Raw genomic sequence first — 24645 nt, 5'->3', positions numbered from 1 at the left:
GGAGAGAAGTACGTTTGGAGTCTGTTTGTGCAGGCAGTTATTGCGTACAACTGATTTGTGTCTAGGGAAAGCAGGGACCCCTGGGGTCACGCTGGAACAGACGCTTGGTTTCAGGTCCTTGCCGTGCCCCAGACTTCCCATACAAATTTGGGCAAATAGCTGGTTTCTGTACCGTAAAGCCTTTCTCCATAAAACAGGGTAACAAAACTTCCGTGTCTTGCTGTGGTGTTTCCGATGAGCACATTAAACTTCTGAAGCCCCTGGATGATAGGATAATTAGATGTATCCTGACATCTTTCTAGAATTTGGGGCTAGAATCTATTTCTTGGCCAACAGGTTCGACCTTCTGATTTCCTGGTAGAGCCTGTATTAAAATCTTTCAAATGTATTTCCCAGGGGTGGGGTGGTACAGGCAGGAGGAGAGGAGAAGTCTGTTGCTGATCGTGTTGGTAAGTGCTTTTCAAGGTTGGGGAATCAAGGAACATCTCTTACAGGACGCTGGATTCCACCTAACCTTTGCCTTAAAGGTTTTTTTGGCCTGGGAACAGACCTTTGTGTTCAGTCTGTCTCTCTCTGCATGTGTGTTTTGCAGTCATGGGTTCATTTAGCTCCAGTAACCCACTTCTGATCATCTCTTCCTTCCAGATGTGAGTCAGAGGAGTAGGGGAGTGCAGGTCTCGCAGCAGAAACTCAACCCCACTGCACTGCAGCGTCTTACCTCACTCTGGCTTTGAACAAGAAACCTGTGTGTTGCTCCCTGGGTTACGGTGATTTGTCAGGCAGCATTTTTCTCCCCCAAAACAGAGGAGATGAGTGGTCCCTGCTCAATAAATCAGCTTGTTGCAGGCAGGAGGCATGCTGTACTGGACAGGGCATGCATTTGGGGTTGGTGACTTAACTCTGCCGTTGACTTAAGACACGAGGAACGTGCTTGGTGTTTTACTTGACAAAAGAGGGAGAAATTTGTTAGCAATCTGCATTTAGCTAATTGATCTTAGTTCCAGTAAAGTTGGATGCTGGCTGTGTTTCTTGTATCTGATAGTGTTAATGACTACATCCTCCTTGCCTATCCATCTTGCCTAATGCACTGACTTTATAGCCCCCTCAGTGGATTTAAGGACTTTGAGCTGACGATGTCCCTAGTTGTGGCAATAAACTGCCTGACTTGGTTCTCTTGCACGCTCACTTTGTGTCTGGACAGTGGTTTCATCAACACATACACTCGTGTATTCAGGCAGCACCGGGTCACGTTGAACTGTTTCCAGTTTCCATCAGCAAACAGGGTGATGCTTTTTCTTCGCCGTGGCCCACATACTTATTCTGTCCTCCAGACTCAAACTTTGCACTGAAGGTCATTATTAAAACAATAACTTGGACCTTTCTGAGCCCTGGTAGCCCTCTCCCTTTCCTTTTTTCTTTGAAGCATGCTGTGTTACTTGAAAAATGTCTTGCAAGAGGAACTGAATTGCTTGGCTTGCTCTCTTTGCAACTTTTGAATACTCTAATTATTTCTAACTACACTCTCTTGACTGTTTCCCCTCTGCCATCTACAGACCTTTTAAAGGTAGGATTCCTAAAATGTGAAGCATAAGGAGAAGGATGGAGCTGAGAATTAGGAGTTTGTTTCAATCAGAAGTTGTGATTGGGCTCTTGCTGAGGGGCACAGTGACTGGGAGTCACTTGTTCTTGTGTTGTCCTTGTAACATGCAAATATCGAGTGTATTTTGGGCTTCTTTACTGTCAGCCTGGGGTGTTTGGGGCATCTGCTCTCTTCTTTTTAAAGTAAACCCATCCGTTCCTCTCCCTCCAGATACCTACCCCCTGTTTCGTTCTGTCTTGATTTGAAGTGGTTTTAAAAACAGAAAACCTGCGCTTGGTGTCACTGTAGGTTTCCCCTTTAAAAGCAGAAATACATTTATGAGTGTACAAAGTACACTCTACGCTGAGTAGAGTAAATAATTTTTTAAAACAAAATTCAGGAGCTCAGAGGAAGGAACTGCTGTGGTTTCATTCCCTCTGCCAATTCCCTGACTGCTTCCAGAAATGCTGTAGTAGGCAGCAAGCAGTTTCCTCACCTCTCTCTCGATAAATTAAATATGAGCCAGCCACAAATCACTTGGAACTGTCAAAGCAGACCTGTAACATCATTTTTTGAAAACCCAAGCCGTGTAGTCCATCATTGAGTAAATATTGAGAAGTCAGTCATTTCCACCAGAGAGTTATAAAGCTGCTGTCTCCCTCCCCTCTCCTGCAGCTTCTGCTGCGAAGGTTGCTCGCTGCTCGTACAGTGGATGGAAAAGCTGGGAGGGGTAAGAGGATGAAGAGAAGGGAGGGACAGGCAGTGCGAGAGCAGGAGACAGGACTGAGAGTGGAACGGCAAGCGTGGAGCTCGCTGCCTTCAGACAAAGCACAACGCTGCAGCGCTCTGCAAGGACGCACAATCGCTGGGTGAGGGGACGCGGCTCCTGGCTGCTGCCGAGGATCGACGGAGGGAAGGATGGAGAGCCCGGGCGAGCGGGAGCTTGTTGCATGAATTCCAGGTTTAGATGCTGCCCTTCTGCACAGGCTGTGGTAGGGGAGGGAGACGGAAACCTTTTGTGATCTCTGCGTTTCTCGTGCTGCAGTGTGCACTAGAAAGACTGGCCAGCTCTCTCGAACTCGCCTCGCCTGGCAGAGGAGCTCTCCTGTGGACCAGAGCAGCAGGATCCCTTACCCCAAGAATTTCCAGATAACACCGTGAGCTCTGCGTTGTGCAGCCATTGCAGCGGGCGGGGGTGGGCAGGATGGCTTGGAAGGTACCACACAGCTTCAGCTGACCTGAAGGTTCAAAGAAAGCAAACTTGCTTTTCCTGATCATCTTTTTATTTGCGTATGCCCTTGAAACAGATGTGCTAAGAAGCCTGAAAAATTCTGCCTGTCTTGCATAGCAAATTTCCTGATGAAAAGGAGATCTCTGAACTTTTTTTTTGTCGTATCTAAGGTCTCAAGCTTTTCTAGAGGAGAGTAACAAGTCACTGGACTCTCTTCCCAGGGGTGAGGGAAGGGAGAGCTTGTCTGCACAGCTTCCATAGGGTGTCGGGAAGAATCTCACTTTTCAGAGGCTGAGAGAAGGTGCCAGGGCATGTCTCGGACTTGAGCTGCTGCAGGAAGAGGAGAGAGTGTGCTTGCATTTGGTTTCTTTTTGTTTTGAGGTGGTTTAGAAACAAGGAACTAAAATGCCTCCTCCTCCAGAGCTGCTCCCTGTCTGAATGAGGGGCTCGGATGCAGCCGCTGCGCTTAGCTGAAGAAAATGAAGGAAGGGCAAATACAAGCATGCACCAAACACCTGGCAGGACTGAATGTACTGGGTGAAAACCACGTTGATCCCAGTGCAGCGGTGTAGTTAGACTCCCCGGGGCAGCCAGCAGCTGCTGAAATGCCATGCACCCGCCTAGGTGGTAAAATGCCAGTGCCAGGACTCTCAGACTCATGCTCGGGGTCACTCGCGCCTCTGCTCCTCTTAACACGATAACAGCGAGAAAAAGCCCTTACCATGGTCTGCCTCTTTCAGGACTGCTTGGGGAAAAAAAGTATAAGCCCTTCTTTTCTTCTGCTGCAGTTTGTGTGCTTTCTTTGTCTTGCATGTCTTCCTGTGGACAGCTGCTCTAGTCTGGCTTCTGCTGCTTTTCTGAAAGTCCGTCGTGTCTGTTTTGTGTCTCAGCTGCATGAAGATGTATTTTCTCTCTAGCTGCTTTGTGCCTCCAGTGCTCCTGGCCCTCTCCGCTGGCCCGCTGAGCAGGGTAGTGCATCCGAAGTTGCATGGATGAGAGGACCCGCACATCTCTGTGCGCTGGCGAGCGGCTCCGCTCCCTTCCCTCGCACCTACGACTGGCTGGGAATGCCTCGGGTGAAAGTTTGCTGCCCTCCTCCCGCCCCCTTCAGATGAGCCAAGGAGTGGATCCGCATCCCCGTGGGGTTGGGCTTCGTGTGTTTGCCTGGCAAGAAACTCGCCTGAGCCCTGAGAGCAGTGCATGTGATGTCATGGTCCCAGGAGTGCTTCTAAACAGTTTGCCCGGGCAAGGTGGTTTGGTTTTTCTCTGAGTGTTAACTGGGATACAAATTGAACCCGGAGCCCGCGGCGGCACTGGAAGCTTGTTGTCCATGGTCTGTGCACACAAGAGGAATTGTCTGCCAGCTGATTTGTTGTACTCTGAGCATAATTTTTTGAGTTTCTTTATGGTAATGACTATGATGTGGCAATGCCATCTGTCTTCCTCAGAGTGCCGCTGCTACCGCCTTAACGGTTTTTCCCTTTTCAAGCGTCTGCCGATTCCTCTCTCGTCAGGTTCGCGGATGCTGGAGCAGAGTGTCGGGGAGTGGCTGGAGTCCATTGGCCTGCAGCAATATGAGAGTAAGCTGCTTTTGAACGGCTTTGATGATGTCCGCTTCCTGGTAAGTTGCTGGGTGGGACTCACGGGCTCTAACAACCCTTTACTTGGTAGCGATACCCCGTGCCAGCTGCAGAGCAGGTCGGGGTCCTGCAGCCCGGCAGAACGGTCTCGAGGGGCATGCAGAAGATTAGCCAAAAGGAAAAAATGAGGGTTGTGTTGGGTCAGGGTCATTCATCTTCACATTTATTTCAGGTGTTCTATTTTTTTCACTATAACTTTGATATAAAATTTTATTTACTCTGCCCCCTAAATCTTTACTATCCAATTTACTCCTGAAACGGGAACTGAAATTCACTTGTGTTTTGAAGAAATCACTGAGCACTCTGAGTTCTGGACTGTGAAGGCGGTGTAGACCTCTTGCTGGAAGTATACTTACTCTAAGCATGCAGGCAGGATGTTAATTAGCTGTACCTAGTTGTAGCAACACTGTTGGCTCTGAAACCTAATGATGACACCACGGTAATGCTTAACGTTGCGGGGATTTTTTAATAACCGGTGTCTAGAAACTTAAAGCTGCATGATGGAAAAATCTGAGAATTCGCATGGAGTGATGAGCTGCAGGAGGGTCCTTCCTGCATGGCTTAAAAAAATGCTTTTTGAGTGTGGACTCCCAATTTTGGCAAATAAAGAATTTCTAAAAATGGATGTAAACCTTCAGAAAAGTCATTTGGGCCAATGTGATATCCTGCCTTGGAAAGGGAGCGGCAGCATCTCTTTGGTACTGTGGATGGTGCAGAGAGCTGCTCTGGCGGCGGATCTCACCTTGTGTGCCTGGGAGCTGCCTGAAGGAGTTTCGGAAAACACAGCAGCCGTCCGACCGTGGGGAGGGGGTGTGGGGGCAGCTGGAGGAAGGCTGGGTAGGGCATGAGTGGAGGGGCAAGGAAGCGCCCATCGGAGCAGCCTCGGTAGGGATCCTTAAAGGCAAGATGTAATTACTCTCTTAAAAAAATGACCCGACCGACAGGATGAGCGTCCTCGCGAGTGTCGTGGGATCCCCCAGCAGCCCTGGATGCTGCCACAGTATTTAACTTAGGGCCGTACCTCGTGGCCCCCGTGGCAAGCAGCTTACCCCCTTGTCTCCCCGTAGGGCCAACGCTCCCCCCGAGAGCTGGATTCTGCTGTGGTTTTTGCACCTTCCGCAGAAGAGCTGCGGGCGATGGGCGATGCTCTTGCCACGCGCCCTTCTGCCTCCGCCGTGTCCTCTGTGTGGCACCTTCCCTCTTCCCTGGGCAGGGTGTGGGGCCAGCTGCCCCCACAGACATCCCAGGTGCCCTCGCTGGGCTCCAACACCACCCGCAGCCGTGCAGGATGGGGGACAGCTCCCGCTGCTCCCCACCCCAACCCTGGCCCTTCCAGGGGGGCTCCAGCCCTGCCGTGTCCCACCCAGCTGGTCCCAGCTCTCCGGTGACCCCCGGCCACTGGGACCACTGTGCTTGAGGCGGGTGCCTCCAGCTCTGTGCCAGGTTTCGGAGTCCCTGTGTGCTGGGGCCGTCTGATGCAGCTTCTGGGGTGCTCTGGAGATGGTACAACGCATTTAATATAAATATCACCCCCTAGATCCCTGCTTGGGATCCTCTGTGATGGATCTGTGACCTCAGTGGTGCCAGTGGGCTGCTCTCACTCCAGCAGGTAGCAGATAAAACACCTTTACTCTGCCTGGCCCTGCCTGACGAGCGTGATGATAGATCTCTCTCAGCACAGGACTTTAATAATGAAGGAAATTAACTTCCCACTTTTCCCCAGAGAGGTGCGAGCTGGAGGCTCGGAAGCAGGAATTTTTATTGACTGTGCTTATTTGTAGTAAATAGCAACACTTAGCTGCAAACTCTCTGATGCAGAATTTTGTCATTTGTAAGATGAAAGAAAAGGTTTGTTGTATATGTCTCACTATGTGATTTTTATGCTGTATATGGTAGGAGTTACATTTTAATATTGTTCCTGGCTGGATGTTCCCCATCCAATGACGGGTAACTGGTCCCGGTGTAAGAAATCAGCTTCTGCTGGTTTCGGGGAATGGGACACCCTCCTTGCTTGTTCCTCTTAAATTTAAAAGGTCAAATAATTTAACAAAGATTTCCTGCAAACCCTGGCTGATTTCCATTTTGCTGCTTATCCCTTTTACTAGGAAGTTGACTCTGGCACCCATGCCAAGACTGGCTTAAATCCTTTCATCCACGTCCTGGGAACTTCAAGCTAATACAGTCAGCCCAGAATGGAAGTTTAATTATTAAGAATCTTTTCCTCTGTGGTGTTACTTGCCTTCAGCACCTGATGTTAAACCTTCAGATATAGTACAAATGAGGAACAAGTAGTTAGTTTGTTTTCAGTAGCGATTTTGAGGTACTCAGATGAATTATTAAAATTGTTGGAAGCACTGAAGCTGGCTAGTGTGGCAAGTACTGAAAGGACCTGGCTGCTTGGCTCCTGGCATGGCAGGCTGTCCATTCCTTTTCTGGTTTACATAACAATTTCTTTATTAACTGCCACTTTCAATTGCTAATGAAGAATATTTCAAACTAAGTGGCATTATTTTCCTGAAGTTAAACGGTTTCTGTGACAGGATTAGTCCCTATTAGGGCCTCATTATGTTAAATATTTCAAGGTCCAAAGAATGCTGGGTAATGGTTTGCAAATTGCCAGATGGGCTACGAGGCTAATTAAGTTTTAGTAGTAAAAATTAAGAAGTTGGTGTCTTTTGATACAGAAACGTTTTCTGTGTAAGACTGCACACTGCTTTGCTCCCTAGGTGCAGGGCTGCGGGGTTTTTTCAGCGCCCCGAGGATGCTCCTTTGCTGCCCCAGTCCTGTTTGTGAGCAAACAAGGAGCTTGTGCACTGGGTGATGAGAAAAGTGTTGCAAGAGCAAACCGTTAGATGTGTAGGGACCGTAGAACAGGGGCTGCTTCCCAGAAGAAGAGCTCTTTAATATACTTGTGATGAATACTCGGCCTGCAGTAGATAGTAAGTTACAGCAGGATTATGAAAAGTCTTAACAAAGAGCTTGTCCTGTGAGCGCAGCAGGGACTGGCTCCGGTGTTTGCTGGCACAGTGGCCTTTGGTGCTGTTCTTCAGAAAAATACGTGTTTAAAATGCACGATCGACCCAGCAGGTAGCACAGAGTAGGTTAGAGACAAAAACTGAGGTTGCAGGAAGCTTGCCTGGTGCTTTTCAGTGCTCTTGTAGCCTAAACTTCAGCTAGTTTGGGTTTCAGGAATTCCTAATTCCCTGTGTATTTTCAGCTGGCTCTCGCGTTCATTTGCGCCCTGTATTACAAAAGCCTTTACCCCCCCCCCCAGATAAGGGAAATGATTCCTGAATGCGCAGTATGGTAAAGGGATTTTGAAAAGTGGTCTGTAAACGTATTTGGGCTGCTTAATTAGATGTTAATCTAGGAAGGCAGAAACATGCATTGTTTCCAGGAGTAATAATTCCGTTACTTGCAGAAATCCGGGGATGCGCCGCTGGGCGGTTGCTGCGCTCTCTGGACTCGCCTCTGGCCGTGTGGCTGGTGGCAGCTCCGTGCAAGTGGCATCTCCAGCAGCCCCCAGGAGAAGTGGGGAGGAGGCAACAGTCCTGCTCCCTCTCTCAGAGCCTGCTCGTACGCTCCGACAGGCAGCACTGGCAGCTGAAGGAGACTTTGGAGACCTGCAGTTTCCACAGGCTGCATGGAAGAGGCAGGGTTGGAGATTTAAACAGTAACGTGAGCTGTGAACCTTTTACAGGTTTTCCTATAAAAAGGGAAGGTAGGAGTGTATTTTAGCAGATAGCTGGGGTGGGCTATGAATGTTGAGCTGAGGTTTCTCTGCTCTTGGGAATTCCAGCTCGGCGTCTGGGAGAGAGTTTGGGGAACTTGCAGCTGGAGCCTCGTGCTGCAGCAGGAGCCCCTGCCCGCAGGCTTGTGAGATCAGCACTTCACTTGTCAGCAAACTACAGCTTTCTGTTGCACTTCAGGTCTGCTTTGGTACAAGAGTGATGGCTGCAGTCAGGAGATGCTCTTCGTGTCGGCGCGTGCCTATACAAGTGCTGTTTCTCTTTTGGGGGAATTCAGGACAAATAAGAATATTACTTGTAGCACCAGTTGGTTCTGAGCGCTGTCTGACAGGGCTTGTTGGGAATATTCTCACTTTTGGAACTTGCAGAGATTTTTGAGGGCTTGTGAATTGCTTGTCAGGGAGGAACAAGTCGTCGCAGCCGTAGTAAGGAGAAGGGAATCACAAGTGTTAACGTGTCGATGCAGCGACTGTCACCCTGCCTGGACACCACTGCTGGGTGGTTTAGGCACTGGGGCGGGACGCTGCAGCCGGGCTGAGTTTGTCTTGCTTTGTTCTGGCACTGAAAGCAGGGTTTCTTGATCAGTGTTTCCATGATGTAAAATTCTTGTTAAATCTGCAGAACACCACAAAATGCTGCAGCGTTTGATAAGGCACACGAGAGCATCTCGGCGACGCTGACCGGTTTCACAATCAAATGCAAAACCAAGAATGTTTATGATTAGTTCAGGGTAAATGATCTTGATCAGAGATTGACTCCAGTCAAGGGTGGATATTGCTAACACAAATCAGCAGGATTATTTAAACCTTTTGACATGAGGTTAAAGCTTACTTGTCAGTACGTGTTTCTGGGAAGGGACTGAAATCTGTTTATTTCAGATTGTGTGTAATCTTCTGCCTTGGTCGAGGGAAGAAAAGGGCTGTAAGAGATGGATTTAGGTAGCTTAGTTTTTCTAAAAGACTGAGTTCTCTTTCCGAATACTGACATCTGCATACTGGGCCACATTTCTGTGTCTGGAGAAATTCTTATATTCCCTTTAAGTTGCTTATGGTGGCTTTGTTGTGTTTATGGGCAATGCTGGGAAAGAGGCTTTCCCCGTTTTTCTTGCTGTTACTCTCCAGCACGAACCCCATCATCCAAGGGAGCAGCTTCATCTGCTCATCCTTTCCGTTGCCACCGAGTGACCTTCACTGCCAGCATCGCTGGCTTGGGGCAATCGGACTGTGACACTCAGCTTCTGCTTTTAATATGGGGGTTTAATTCAAAAAGCAGTCTGTTCAGCCAGCTGGGGATTAAAAAAAGCTAAAACGGAGATGGTGCTTCAAATTCTCCTTCTCTGCTTTGCAGCCTACTGGAATTCTTTCATTAGAGGGGAAAGGTTTATTTGTGCAATGGGTAAACATGACTGAATTGAAGCTGCTAGCTGAGTATTACTGGCATTGGCTGTGCTGTCCTTGACTTAGCAAAAATACAGCTTTGCAAGTAGAATAAAATCCTCAGCAGAATTGCATGCCAAATGTTAACAGTACTAATGAACCAAGAATACCCCACCACCCAAGAGAAGCCAGCGCTGCTACCTCCCACGTGGAGGAATGCAGCCCTTGTATATGCGTGGGGTTTCAGGAGACCCATCGCTTCATCCTTCACAAGAGGAGAAAATTAAAAGGTCAGATCACAAAACCGTAGCAATGAGTGAGCAGTGTCATTCAGAAAATGCACTGTCAATCGACTTAATTTGTCCTTGACTGGTGATGAGCTGGAGGAGCTGTGAGAACAGGAAAATGTCACAAGAATATGGTCAAGAGGGATTTTCTCGCTCCTAGAGCTTGGTCCCATCGTGTGTCCTGCGGTCAGCAGTGCCCCTGCGGCAGGGCAGACCTCTCGGGAGGTCCCTGGAGAAGCTGGTTTTGGGCTGAGATGCACAGGGCATCCCAGTGCATCCCAGTGCTCCACGGCAAACACAGGAGTGACCCAGAGGGAGAGGCCGGGCTGGACTCTGCTCTTCTGGGGAAAGAAGGGACGTTGCCAGTGTAATAAGAAGGAATTGGGGTAATTCGTGGTGGAATTCCCCCGCAGAAGTGGGGAAGGAAATGCCGTTACCTGCACTCTCTCTCACTACAGTATTGTGTGATCCCGCAGATCCCATAAATGTGTCTGAGATACTTGCAAAAGCTTTTTCCTTCCCTTGGAGGGTTGAATGTTTGCTGCTACCCCCAGACAACTTTTCAGGCTGACATCTGAGAAGGGCAAACCTCACATGCTCTGGCAATTGTACAATGATTCTGTAGTTGAACTTTTTATTCAGTCCAAAGATATTTTGATTCACAAATGAGCAGGTAAAACAGAACATAAACCATTTTTATTGGGTTTTTTTTTATTGTTCAAGCCTGGATTCCCATGGAGTGTGTGGAAAGCAGCTAATGCTGATTCAACGAGACAGCATCAGAAACGGAAATCTGTTCTCCTTGTGTAGTGCCGTGGGCTCCTCTGGGGTGTTTTTTATATTTTTTTATTTTTTTTTAATACTGGGGAGAAGTGGTAGAAACATGATGGCATTGGAAGAACAGGATGTCCACAAATAATTTAGAGTACTGACATTAATTTGTTTAAATGTAATTCAGTGCCATGTTAGATTAGCCTGCAGTGGTCTTTGTTATGAAAGAACCTTTCTCTTCTCTCCTCTGTGTGTGTGTGTGTGCAAGCAAACGATAAAAATACAGAGCTGAGGCATGGGCTTGGTGTGTGAGCACAGCTCAGCAAGTGTCTGCCAGGCTGGGTCCGAGGACAGCCCTGCCAGCACGGAGCAGGGTCTCCTTCGCCCTGCAAACCCCCGTGTTTTGGGTGCTGGCTGACATTGCCATGATCTTCATTTTCACCTGATCCCCGTCCTGCTGGAGCATGGGGGGGCTCCTGGGGTCCTCATCGCTCCCTTCCATGATCCACCTCATACCTACCCCACTTGGTTGGCAGGTGCTGGTCCCCTGGGCAGCAACCAGGCTTTTAGCATGCTCTGAGAATGTGTGTGCCCAGGAGCTTTTTTATCTATTTTCATGTAAAATTTATTTTACAGTAGTCATCTGGGGAAAACTGACATACTCCAGTAGTGTTTTGCACCCAGTCATGATCTATGAAGAATAGCAACCTATCAGAGATCCCACAGAGAAGGTTTTACTGCTTCTACACTTGGTGAAACAAAGAGAAAACTTGGCATGTTGGAGAATATTTTAGCATAGACCCAGGTAAGCCCCTGTGTAGATCGTTCCTGGGTAGGTAGGCTTGGTTTCCAGCTGAAGCAAGCTCTGTTCCTCCAGGTTGGTTCTGGACTTGGTCTTCCCAAAGTCTGAGCTGCAAAGCTCTGCCCTGCAGCAGCATTCAGTGACTGAGCTTGTGAAGAGGTGTGTGTTGAGCTGCTGCAGGTGGAAGCAAATACTGCTAATACCTAGATGTGCTGGTAATCTGCCCTTTAACTATTGCTAATCACACTCGGGGATCTCTCTGGCCTGGTTCATGCAGGCTGGCAGATTTATTACTGAAATGGCTTTCATTTATTTTTGACATAGGCAGGGAGTACATCAGCCACGTTACACGATACTGTCGAGTGTTTATCATTGCTGCCAACCTACTGGGAATGCATTTCTCCCTTGGTCCCCAGATTGATTTTGATGCCCTGGATGAACACCCCTAAGAGTGGAATTGGACCCTTGTGTGAGGGTTTCTGCCAAGCGTCTGAGCAGGAATCGAATTCATACAATGAAATGAATTTTTTTTGACAGCTCTCCAAGTGGGTTTCAGATGCTACTTGGGTGGTTCACAAGGACCGTGCTTTGTCCACGATGGTCTGGGCTTTTGGGTTTTCTCTGGAAGGGAATGGTGAGAGCGGGCACACGCGATGATTCGGGGTTTGAGAGAGAGTTTTGGCCGCTCACCCGCGGCTCTGGCCGGGGAAACGTGGCTGAGCTGCGCTGAAGCTCCACAGATGATGGGAACAGACTTCACGGAGAGCAGCGAGTCTGGAGTGGGGTTTTGAGGAGCAAAGTGGGTGGACCAGAACTGGTAATTTAGAGGATACTTATATTTGATTCATTAGTAGCTCCAGGCCCAATAAACATTAAAAAAGCCATTAAAGTAGCAGTTAATTTTTTTTTTTCTCTCAATAAAATTGCCTGAAGTTGACAACCATGACCGATTCCCTCCGTTGCTATTGTCATGCTGCCAGTCTGCTTGGGGAAGAAAATTAAACAAAAATGAAGTGGCTGTGTGCTAATCTAGGATTTATTGTAGGGTTTTGTATATGAGCCCTTTTCACAATCAGTGCTCTGAAGAGCTAGGGCTTTGTTGTCGTGCCCTCAGCTAAACAAACACTTCTTTTCCCTTAGTTTCCACTGAACTATCTCAAACTGCAGATACCATTAAGGGAAAGCATGAAACCCTGTGAATCACAAGGCTAATTACAAATTTATATTTGTGTGACCAAGTGCTGGTGTCCTGGCTCTGAGATTGGCGTGTGCAGGTCCTGGCTCTGGGGTCGGCAGCCTGCTCTGAGATAAATAAGCCACTGGCACAGGTTTGTTGGAGGGGCTGAGCAGCCAGGGATGGATGATGGACCCGTAGGGATTGGGCATTTGCCTGTAATCAAGACTCTATTTTGGAATTTTTAGAACTTTTTGGTCTTTAAAAGGGGGTGATGCTCTGTGCTATCACCAGGGGTCTCGGGTGAAAAGCCCCCAAGTGCAAATCATGCAGATATAGACAGAATGCAAGCTCGTTTCTAGGACAAGCTTATAAATTAGTCCATTAACGAGGCATTAGCTGCTCTTGTCCTGTTAAACAAGATATGTTAGCGGGGCTTTTTACTCCCAGTGCAGATCCGTAGAGCCCCTGTGCAGTGAGGGGGTCGGCTGGCCAGGCTCTGCAGGGCTCCGCTGGTGGCTCCTGGCACCCTGCTCGCTGGGTTTGAGCAGCTCGGAGGGGCTGGATGAGGCCAAATGTGCAGCCTCCAAACCTGCAGGGAAAGAAGGTGCTTCCTCATTAACTCCTAACAGATCTGGGGAGGGAGAGCTCGTTGCCAGCTTCTGTGGCTTTGTCAGCTCCCAGGAATACCTTCACTAAAGCTCATCTTTCTGAGTTTTGCTGCTTTCCCTTATCCTCGGATGCTGCCCGAGGCTGCAAGGCCGTGAAGCCCAGTGGATTTTCACAAGTCTGGCAGGAGGAGCACCCGGGAGCTCAGGCAGAGCCACACGGAGCTCGCCAAATCCCCTTGCTGGGCACGTGATTGAGCCACTATCTTCTGGACTGCAAGCCCTGAACTGCCCGGTTTGCATTAAGTTCCTGAAAGCCACAGCTGGCTGGTACCAAGATGACCAAAATGAGGATTCTTGATTCATTTTTCACCGGAAAAGGAGAAATCAGAAGTGGTGTTGAGGCTGAGGAAGGTGCAACCTCTGTTCTCAGGACTTGCTGTGTATCATCCCTGCTGAGGCTGGGTCTGTGGTGAGCTGGATGCATCTCCATCTCCCACATCCAGGCTTTTGGTTGCCAAAAGTAAAGCAATAGCAGTGGCAGCAAAATCCTTGACAAGATGCAAATTGTTTTGAATATACTGGGGGGGGAAGAGCTTTGTATGCATTAATCTAAGAAAAAATGGATGCTTTGGCTCATGCAGCTGAAGGCACTCTGCTATAGATGTTTGCAGAAGCCTTTGTAGTCTGGAAAAGCTGTGTTTGGGTTTTGCATCTGTTGCTTTTAATAGCAAACACATTCTGGTCCCCGTCTTCCCTGCCGTCCGTCGCCTGTCTTTAATACAGGGTTTAGTAACAGAGGCAGCACTTGTGTTAGCGTGAGCTTAGCGAGACAGTCGGGATTCATTAAGCTGCTTTTGCTGGCTGGATAAGACTACGCGTCCTATACGAAACTTTCTTTGCCTCGGGCCCTTCCTTAGCTGGAAAGAGAGAATGGACTGAAGCCAGGCTCTGTGCAAGAAGCAGCATCTGAAAATTGGGTAGTTAAGTGCCTGCAGAGTGCCCGGCTGGAGGAGGAATGTTGGCAGATTTCAGCAGCTCTGATTTTGGCACGCTTGCCTTCGGGGTCACCTAACCCGCAGGAGGGGACGCTACCTTCCTACAGTGTAACCTCTGACTGTGCTTTTTGGTGGTTTTTTTTTCCCTTTAATGAGAAACCTGGAGCCTTGCAGGCTGTTTAATTAAAGTGCAAGATGTGAAGCATGACTAAAGCAGACCCTTCTCTAAAAGCTTGTGTTCCCGCAGGTGGGTCGGCTGCACCAGCATCCTTTGGGGCACCCCAGGGCAGCCCGGAGAGAGACGTAGGTCACTGGCAGATCTTTGGGGCAAGGAAGGCAGAGGGCAGAGACGGGGTTCAGCGGTGCCCCTCGTAGTTGTGTGTATTTGTGCCTTTCCACAGAGGGAGCTCAGTTCAGCTCTGAGGAAGCTGAAGGCCAGGGTTGGAAATGAAAGCCCCTTTGGGATTGTGTGCAGCCAGTCATTGCCAGTTTGGACCTGGGGAGTGGGATTCACCTTGCCCAGTGTCGGGTGTCTGCGGCTGGACTGATTTTTCAGGTTGCCAGTGGGAGCAGAGCAGGACTCATCTGGGTGATGCATTTCACCCCCTTGGAGATGCACTGGAGAAATACTCCCTTCCTCGACCTAACACGAGTGTGCAGCTGAAACTTAGGGGGGAAATTATGCTCCTGTGCCCATTGCAAAAAGTATTTCAGCCTCTGCTTCCTGGTGGATTTTTTTTAGGGATCATCCCAGCTCTTCTGGGAATAAAAAATTGCTGAAGATTTTTCTACCAAGACTGATTAACACGTGTGCATGGTGCTGCACTAAAATCTGGATTAACAGAAGGATGTGTGTTCGAGGAACAAATCCTGAACAAGCCCCTGTGGTGCAGGAAATGCTGAGAGCTGGTTCCTGATGGAAGCGAGGAGAAACCAGTGAGGTGTTGGGGTGGGGAAGGTGAGAGCTCTGGTCCAGGCACAGCCCTGAGCTGTGCTGGTTCCACTCAGCCCCAGAAGTGCGCAAGGTAAAAAGCACTTGTCACAATGAATAAAGTCTGAAATAGGTCTTTGGACAGTCTTTTTGATTCTAATTGGCATTTATGAGGCTGCTGCTGGAGGAGTGTAGAGGACTGGGATAACAGCAGAGCGAGTCCTCTCCCCTGCCTCGGGTAGCTGCTGAACCCGTCCTCAGAGGACCCGGCGAGGGGCTGACTGGGGCCTGGGCTCAGGCTGGGAGGTGGCACCTTCTCACTTGGCTGCCCATCTGCGTCAGCACCGAAAGGAACCTTTGTTTAAAAAAAAACCAACAAACCCACAACCAAAAAAAAACCAAGGAAAAAAAAATCTAAAGATGATCAAACAAAAACCTGTATTGGGATATTGTTTAAAAATCAAAAACAAACTCCCCCAAAAAACCCCTCAGAAATCCTTAGAGCAGTTTTTCTGGAATTTTGCAGCCCTGCGTCACAGCAAGTCTCCCTTTGGAGCAGCCCTTTGTAAGGAAGAGGCTTTGTTTCATCTCGGTGATGAATGCCTTGTTCCCTTTTCCTCCGCGAGCTGCTGGGTGTGGACGTGTCTGCAGTCATCCCCTCCTCACTACAGCAAGGAAACGGCTCTTGCCTGGCTCAGGGACAGAGCTAAGACCCCTCAGCAGCCGCGTGCCTGGCGTGAGCCCGGGAAGGATGGGGCTGGCGGTGAGAAGTGGGTGAGACGTGCTGGGAGAGGCCGGGAAGGACGATAGCCGCTGGGTCTCCGTGGCTGGGAACCCTCCTGCCTTATGGGCTTTTTGTGCTCCGCCATGGGTTGGTGGTCGAGCAGAGAGGTGGTTTTGCCGGCACAGGAGCCCGAGCGGAGAGCAGGGCACCAAGCAAACCCACGGCAGTTGCTGTGCCCGAGGAGCGTGGCTCGGAGGCAGGTGGCAGTGGTGGCCCAGGTGGCGCATCTCTGTCCCTTGGCTTTTGTCTGAAGGGTGTGTTAAATGCAAACAGGTTTAAAGTCTGGTTTAAACAACTCATCTGTTCGGTTGGCAAAGGTTAAAAGATCTCCAGTGTGTTTGCATTTAATTAAATATTTTAGTGGCAGATTATTTTTTTCATAGGAGATGAAATCCGGATGGGTTTAAAGGACGTTTCTCTAGGAGGAGGCTCATGCACAATAGGCTGTAATGATTTATTTGGAGCTGCTGTGCTTTGTCTATCCTTGTTAAGTACCCTGAGAATACGGACTGGCACTGGGGAATTTAATGTGACACATAAAAATAAGGAGCGTTGGAGAAAGCTGTAGGCTTTACGTTTTTTAACTAGCTTGTATCCTTGCTACATAGCAAGTGATTTTCTTTGAATCTGAGACTCCAAAAGTGGGCAAACACCTATTGCCTTGCCTTGGGCCTGGCGCTGGCCGTGTTGGCATAAAACAGGCGTCCTGGGAGAGCGTCAGCCCCGTCCTGCTGTTTGGGAGCGTGGCTCTGCTCGCCAGGCATCGCTGTGCTAAAGTGGTTTAGCACTAAAAAGGCTCAACATTGGGAAAATAAGCATGAGTAAAAATGTAAATAGAACCAGCAAGCTTGTTTAATTTTTATACATGAAGATTCCCCATCACCGTTGTCGCAGTTCACTTGGCTGCGACTCGTTCTTGCTGCCCTGGTGGGTGCGTGAAGGGTTTGCTGTGAGCTGTGCCCTTGCTCCCCAAGCCCCCACACCACCTGCGGGCCGAGGTGTCAGGAACTGCAGGTTTTGGGTACCCGAGGTGTGACATTACCCTGCTGCAGGGATTTCGGTGGGTCAGTCCCTCCCGCGCTTCCCTTTGCCTCCCCCAGGCAGGGCAGCAGCGCTTTGCTCTCCAGGCTTACAGGAGAAATCCCATTACTTGCTCTAGTGCTCTTCAGCCCGTTTAAAAAAGCCCTTTAAAAGCCATCTCCCTCTAGGAGATGGATTCCTCGCACATACGCTGCCTCCCAAGGACCTTCTGCAACCCCTGTCGCAGCGCTGTAGTGCAGAAATGCTTGTGCCAGGTAAGGTGCATGTCAGGGGAGTTAAGCTGCCTTTAATCCTTCCCCTTTTCCCCTGAGCTGAGCACACAATCTCCTGCTGTTACAAGAATGCACATTAAATGTGGCTCTTTGGCTTAAAATTTGTGAGCAAGAAAGAGGAGGGATGTTTTCATATTTTTTGGGGGTGGGATGTTGCTGCTAACGAGCCAGAGCCATCACTTGCCTCTGGCAGCAGCAGCCTCCCCGCTTTACTCACACAGGGGGTTTTCTCTTGATGCAACAGAGCCTGCTGCTGCTCTTGAACCTAATGGGCACCCTCGGAGCCTTCAACCAACAAAAAGCCTTTTTTTTAAACGTATTTTGTGCAGTGGAGGGGTGCACAGAACAGCCTGTAGGAGATAGTTACGTCCTTGCAGGGAACTCTGTGTGTAGCGTTGCCGCTCAGGTGAGACCCAGGGGTTTCCCGTGGCCTTGCTTGCAGGATGTGGGGCGCAATCCAAGAAGGGCAGGGCAGGTATCGGTGTGGCCCCGTGCCCCTGCCACCCGTCACCGTGCCATCTCAAGGTGTGGCAGCAGCTCTGTCCAGCGGGCAGTGGCACCACAGACCAACCCTGCAGCCTCCTGGCATGAAGTGACCTTTTGGAAAAGGGAGCAAACCACCCTGCAGGCTGCAGGGTCTGTAGTCCCAGCTCTTTCTCCTGTTTAAACAGTTCAGACAAATGGTTTTGGACTGCGACTGGCTGCTCCAGATCTGCGGGCTCGGTTCTGCCAGGAATTGAGGGCGTCGGGCATCCCTGCCTGCCCAGGGAGGATGAAGGCAGAGGAGCCTCCGCCTCGGGCGGTGGGTGCTGGCAGTGGCGGAGTGTCTGCAGGGCCCCGCTTCCCCGCCACCCACCGCTTTAATTTGCCACTGTCATTTGCTAAATAATTGTTTCTCTGCAGCCTGGCCTCTGAGGGCAGCTCTCCCGTGTTGCTCCGGGCGGCTCTTATCTGTAGCGTTAATTCCGTGTTTCTGTGAACACTTATCTCTGCGGCTGGTGGGGGTGGCGAGCGGCGCGGGGTCCTGCTGGCAGTTATCACACCGGGAGGGAGGTTTGATGCTGCCCCGGGCTCGGTGGTGACCTAGACCTGCCACAAACTGAGCAAGGCAGGAGCAAAGTGGCTGCTGGCACTGCCGGGAGCGAGCCGGGCGGCGTTCGGCTGTGGGACTGGCATCTGGCGCCGTGAAACGCTCAGGGTGACGCTCCTAAAGCCATTGCCAAGGGCGAGCTCTCTCCACGGGCTGCCCTGGCTTGTCCTGGAGCATCCCAGAGTGGCCGGGGCAGTGGGAAGGGCTCTTTCTCCTCCTCTTCCTCCTCTGCCCTTGCAAGAGGCAGCATCGTCCCACAGGGGCATGCTCAGGTGGGTCGGCTGCTCGGAGAGCAGCTCCCTGCTTTCACAACTGGCCGTTGTACTTAAAGCAGGGAGCACTTAGCGAAACGTACGTGCTGAAATACTGCAGAAAGTGCGGGGTGGGAGGGAATATAAAACATTTGCTGCCCTTTAAAGAGGATACTTGGCGATCTTCCCCTCGCCTTTCCCTCCTGAAGCCCTGGCCGTTCAGCCCGCTGTTCCCGCAGCCGGCTTGCCCCTGCAGCAGCGTATTGCCCAACAGCCAATTTTAATTAGGTTTCTTTTATAAAACCAAAATGTGGAACAGCGAAGCGCTGTCAGCTCAGACCTTCAGCTGTGACTCTCCTGAGAGCAGAGGGAGGCAGGTCTGGGGTGGGGGGGGTCCAGGCTCGAGCCGAAGCCCTCGGTCAAACAGCAGCGTGGCTCTTCCAGCCACGGGGAGACGTGCCCGGGCTTCCCACTGAGCTCTCCCCAGGTACGAGGGGCAGGGAAGCAGGTTGTGATGGAGGTTTTTAAGAGGGGGGTAAAGTCAGTTTGCTCTGTGCGCCCCCATTCTTGTTCTGCAGAGGGAAGGGAGGCAGAAAATGGGCTGTAACAGAGCGCTGTGTGGCAACCAGAGCTGCTCTGCCTGAGCAGGGTGGGCTGCCTCCCTGCCTGGAGGCTGGTGGATAAATCTGACCTTCACCAGTTTGTCTGCTCTCACGGAAAGAAATTTAGATTTCCCGGTGGCCGTGGAGGGAGGCTGAGCAGAGTGAGTGCCCCTTCTCAGGCGCCACGCCTGCAGCGGGGCTGGGGTTTACCCGGGCAATGAAGAAAGCGTCTCTGCGAGCGGGAGGGGGTGACAGTGCTCTGCCCCACCGGGGCTGGGTGTGCCACGGCCCCTCTCATGTCAGTGCTCTCCGTGCCTGAGGTTGGTACATGGAGCAGAGCTGCTGTGCGTGGGAGCCTTCCTCCTCCTCCTCCTCCTCCTCCTCCTCCTGCTGTGGGGACGCACTGGGAGGTGAGGTCAGGAGGGTGCTGATGTGGCTTCTCTCGCCTTCTGCTCCCATGTTGCTCCTTCCTGTCCCCACAGGGCTGTAATGTTATGGAGGACCAGGACCTTCGGGACATCGGGATCGGTGACCCCCAGCACCGTCGGAAGCTCCTCCAGGCTGCTCGCTCCCTCCCCAAGGTCAGCACCAACACCCCTCGCCTGAAACAGGGACGGGCCATTGCCCAGCACGGCTGTGAAAGCAAAGGAAACTGAAGCCAGTCCCTGTGACTCCAGCCACGGCGCTGTGACCCACGGCGGGACGGCAGGGGCTGGGGAAAGGGGTTTGGGACTAGCAGGGAGGAGGAGGAGTATGTCGTTCCGCCAAGCTCTGAGGATGGGGGGGTGACTGTGCTGGGGAGAGGGTGACTGTTCCTCCTGCCAGTCCTGATCTCAAGTGCGTTCCCTGTTTATACAGTGACTGGTTTTTACTTCAGAGCTGCTAGTGGAGATGATGGTGGCCTTTAAACTGATTTTACTTGATGCTGTATGCCTTAGGATCCCAGCCCCCCAGGGCTTTTAACCCCTTTTCTGTGTTTTTACAGTTGAAACCCCTGGGCTGTGATGGGAACAGCCAGCCTTCGGTTCCTGCATGGCTCGACTCTTTGGGGCTGCAGGACTACATTCAGTCCTTCCTCTCGAGCGGCTACAGCTCTATTGACACTGTGAAAAACCTCTGGGAGCTTGAAATAGTAAACGTGAGTGTTGCCTTTCTCCTGCCACAGCCGTGAGGTCCTGCCTGGGGGCTGTGACTTGTGGGGAGTTGTGTTAAACGGGAGCAGCGCTGCTCCGAGAGGGGAAGCTTTGCTTAAACAGGGCAGGAAAAACCTACAGTGACCGTGGTCTCTGCCTGCAGGTGTTGAAGGTGAATCTGCTGGGCCATCGGAAGAGGATCATCGCCTCCCTGGCAGACAGACCCTACGAGGAGCCACCGGCAAAGCCGCCGCGGTTCTCGCAGCTGAGAGTGAGTCACTGTTTGTGTTCCCTGCTGGGCTGATGTGTCTGTGCGGAGCGTGCTCGGCGGTGGCCGGGTTGCTTTCTTCTGCCCTGGCTCTCCTTCACTTTCCTCCCTTTCTTTCAAAGTGCTAAACCTGGGTCTGTCAGGAATAATTGTCCCCTTTCTGATTAGCTGCTGTCACCCCCTGGGAGACTCGGAGATCTATAGAGGGTGTTTACTGAGAGCTCAGGTCCTGGATGGGTACCCAGGCTCAGAGAGGGAGGCATGTTCAGCCTTACTCTGCTGCTTTCACAGACAGGAAATCCTGCCTAGCAAAATCAATAAAAAAGGGGAAAAAAGGTCAATATTTAAGTTAAAATTCCTTTGAAGCTAAGTATTGAGAGTAATCAGCGCAGAGAGTAATCTTTGAAAACTGCATTGCTTTTTAAAAACAAGAAAGGGTAAAACCTAAATGGCTTCTTTCTTATTAAAACAAATCGATTTGACCTGGCAGCTTGGGTTACTCCTGGTTCTCAGATACTTGGTGGTTTAGGAAGAAAGTTCTTGAAGCATTGAGGCAACTGCACATCTGGCCGTGCGGAGGAGGGAGTGTTTTGTGTTAAACAGTTCCCATGGATGCACCTTGGCTGCTGCTGGAGATGATGCAGAGCCCAGTACTCCCACTCCGGGCATGGTCAGGCAGAGTTTGGGAAACGTAACAACCAGCCTGGCTCTGACTTGGCCGGAGCACCTGGAGCACTTGGGCAGAATGAAAACAGATTACAAATTTGGCGTTGTGCTGTACAAATTCTGCTCTGGCTGGGCCCCACAACAGCAAACATCATCATGTGTTTGGACAGATGTGCTCCCACTCAAGCAGTAGATGAGTTTACCAACCCTTAGCTTTCTTCTTTCAACCAGATTTTTTTTTTTCAACCTGATTCGTGGCTGCATCAAAAGAAGTGGGGTCAGTAGGTTGAGGGAAGTGATTCTGCCCCTCTACTCTGCACTTGTGAGACACCACATGGAATAGTGTGTCCAGCTCTGGAGCCCCCAGTGCAAGAAGGATATAGAACTGTTAGAATGAGGCCAGAGGAGGGCTACCAAGATGATCAGAGGGCTGGAACACCTCTCCTGTGAGAACAGGCTGAGAGAGTTGGGCTTGTTCAGCCTGGAAAAGAGAAGGCTCTGGGGAGACCTCATAGTGGCCTTCCAGTACCTGAAGGGTGCCTACAAGAAGGCTGGGGAGGGACTTTGTACCCCCTTTGTAATGATAGGAAGAGGGGTACTAGGTGGAAGCTGAGGGAAGGGAGGTTTAGATTAAATATAAGGAAGAAGTTTTTTACTGTCAGGGTGGTGAGGCCCTGGAACAGGTTGCCCAAGGAGGTTGTGGATGCTCCATCCCTGGAATGGTTCAATGCCAGGTTGGATGGAGCCTTGAGCAACATGATTGAGTGGGAGGTGTCCCTGCCATAGCAGGGGGACTGGAACTAGATGATCTTTGAGGTCCCTTCCAACCCAAACCATTCTGTGATTCTTTGTGGGTCAAACTCCATTTTTCCTGTGCAAAACAGAGCTGAAGGGTGCAAATGCATCAGTGCTGCAAGAGATCTTAACGGGGCCCTGCACCGCAGGGGAACGCTGAACTGCGTTTCCTCCCCTTTCCTGGCCAGAAGGCCGGCAGCCTTCCCACAGGCAGGAGTGTGACGTGGCTCAGCTGGGGCCATGGGATGCAGCTGGGACCTGGCGTTTCCATCGTGCCAGTTGGGACTCAGAGATGGGTCTCCCTGGGCTTCTCTAGAGCTCTCGCTGCCAAATAGCACTCGATGTGATTAGTGGATGTTGATTATTTTTTTTTTTGCAGTGAGAGTGGCAGCCTTTGGATATCAGGCCCTTCTTTATCAGGGTTGGCTGGGCAGGGAGCTGTCGCCTTCACTTCCTGAAAACCGACATTTGAGAGCTGAGTTTGGCAAAACCCATTGAGCTTGCAGCAAACCTGCGAGCTCAGGAGCAGGGCAGTGTGCCACGGAGCATGAGCGTCTCGTGCTGCTTCCTCCCAGTGTTTCATGGAATACCAGAATCATCCACGTTGGAAAAGCCCTTGAAGCTCCTCCAGCCCAACCATGACCCTCACCCTGACCGTTCCCAACTCCCCCAGATCCCTCAGCGCTGGCTCAGCCCGACTCTTCAACCCCTCCAGGGATCCCGGGGACTCCCCCCTGCCCTGGGCAGCCCATTCCAACGCCCAACAGCCCCTTCTGCACAGAAATCCTTCCTCAGAGCCAGCCTGACCCTGCCCTGGGCAGCTTGAGGCCATTCCCTCGGGGCCTGGCGCTGGGGCCTTGGCTCCAGAGACTCATCCCCCCTCTCTGCCCCCTCCTGGCAGGGAGTTGCAGAGGGCCAGGAGGTCTCCCCTCAGCCTCCTCTTCTCCAGACTGAACCCCCCCAGTTCCCCCAGCCGCTCCCCAGCAGACCTGTGCTCCAGACCCTGCCCCAGCTCCGTTGCCCTTCTCTGGCCACGCTCGAGTCATTCAATGGCCTTTTTGGGGTGAGGGGCCCAAAACTGAACCCACTCATCGAGGGGCGGCCTCACCAGTGCCCAGCACAGGGCTCAGATCCCTTCCCTGTCCCTGCTGGCCACGCCAGTGCTGACACAAGCCAGGATGCCACTGGCCTTCTTGGCCCCCTGGGCACACTGCTGGCTCCTGTTCAGCTGGTTGTCAGTCAACACCCCCATCAGGGTGGTTTGCAGATCAGCTTCCTAGAGCGGGAATTGGGAGTGATTGGAGTTTCCCCTCCCAAACATTTGGTCCTTGCCCTGATGGAGAACTCTTCGCTCTTGCCTTGGATTCCCAAGGCTTTTCAACCAAAACTCTCTTAGCTGAAGCAAGTTGGGCTGCTGTGCCCTGCTTGCTCACGCTGGATTTTTTTAGGAATTGGGGTTCAGGTGCCAAAAAAAAAAATGGAGGTTTCACACTGGTACCACACCGGGAGCAGGGAAGGTGCCACATACAAACCCTGCACCTTCAACCCCTGCTCCAACGCCCCCTTTTTCAGGCAACAAAAGCCCGAACGGGCAGCAGCCAGCTGAGGATCTGCACTTCTCTGAAACATCCTCTTGAGACCGATGAGACTACAGGCGGGGTTGTTGGAGGGGGGGAGAGGAGTCCTTTGGTGCAGCATCCACTGATTGATATGCTGGACGGGGAGGCTGTGTGAGAGAATGGGCCATTTGCAGCATTTCCTGGTGCTACAGCTGGTGCGATCCAGCGCCTGGCTCCGGCGTGGGGAGCGGAAGGACGTCAATGGCAAATTAAGCAAGTCCGTTGAATAGGACTAATGCGTGTTGCAGCTGTGAGCTTCCCGCATTGTCTGCCGGGCTGGTTGGCACGTACAGGCAGCAAATCTTGCCTGCAGTAAGAGCCAGGCTGTCAGGCATCTGGGCTGGGCTCTCACTGGGCTCCCAGGGCTTTTCTCCTGGGGTGGCTGATCGTCAGCGGCTTTTGAGTGATTTGCTTAGTGCTTTAGCAGAGCCTGTTCCTCAATAAACACCCTGCCCACAGCTCGGTGTGTCTCCTGCCCTCCTGGAGTGAGCTCACGGGAGGCAGAGGGGTGCTCGGGGCTGCATACCTGCCTGAAACCATCCCGGATCAAAGCGGGGCTATCATGTGGAAAATAAATGGGGTGATCAGCGGTGCTGAGGCGAGAGTCTGTAGAGCAGGAGTTGACCCCGTTATCTGCTCGTTGCACCCTTTGTGTCGGGCACCGTAGAGGGGAGCGAGGGGTGGGCACAGCTGTGGCACAGCCTGACCGGGGTGGTTTGTGGTATCTGCTTGTTTCAGTGCCAGGACTTGATGTCCCAGACGTCGTCACCCCTGAGTCAGAACGACTCCTGCACGGGCAGATCTGCCGATCTCCTGCTGCCCTCCGGGGACTCCGGGAAGAGGCAACACGACCGTGGCACTGAGGTTGCTCCCTACTCCAGAGCTGAGCGCTACAAAGCACAGGTCAGTGGGTGCTTTTGTGTGTCCTGGGGCCCCTCTGCACTGCTCAGTGCAGGCTCCCCCCTCTCTGGAGCCAGA

General features: G+C 51.3%; 1 protein-coding gene across 8 annotated transcripts in view; it reads left to right on the top strand.

Moving 5' to 3' along the window:
• Positions 1–24645, top strand: part of ANKS1A (ankyrin repeat and sterile alpha motif domain containing 1A) — a 110033-nt gene that overhangs the window by 75232 nt on the left and 10156 nt on the right. For 4 of the 8 annotated variants that reach the window (XM_074925659.1, XM_074925660.1, XM_074925658.1 and 1 more), the window contains 5 exons: positions 4325–4431; positions 19669–19767; positions 20172–20324; positions 20483–20590; positions 24406–24570. In XM_074925659.1, coding sequence (XP_074781760.1) covers positions 4325–4431; positions 19669–19767; positions 20172–20324; positions 20483–20590; positions 24406–24570 — 632 coding nt within the window. The other 4 variants (XM_074925664.1, XM_074925665.1, XM_074925662.1 and 1 more) reach the window with 3 other exon arrangements.

This window comes from Athene noctua, chromosome 23 (assembly GCF_965140245.1).
Source record: "Athene noctua chromosome 23, bAthNoc1.hap1.1, whole genome shotgun sequence".
Lineage (NCBI taxonomy): Eukaryota > Metazoa > Chordata > Aves > Strigiformes > Strigidae > Athene > Athene noctua.
This window is presented reverse-complemented; position numbering and strand designations above follow the sequence as displayed.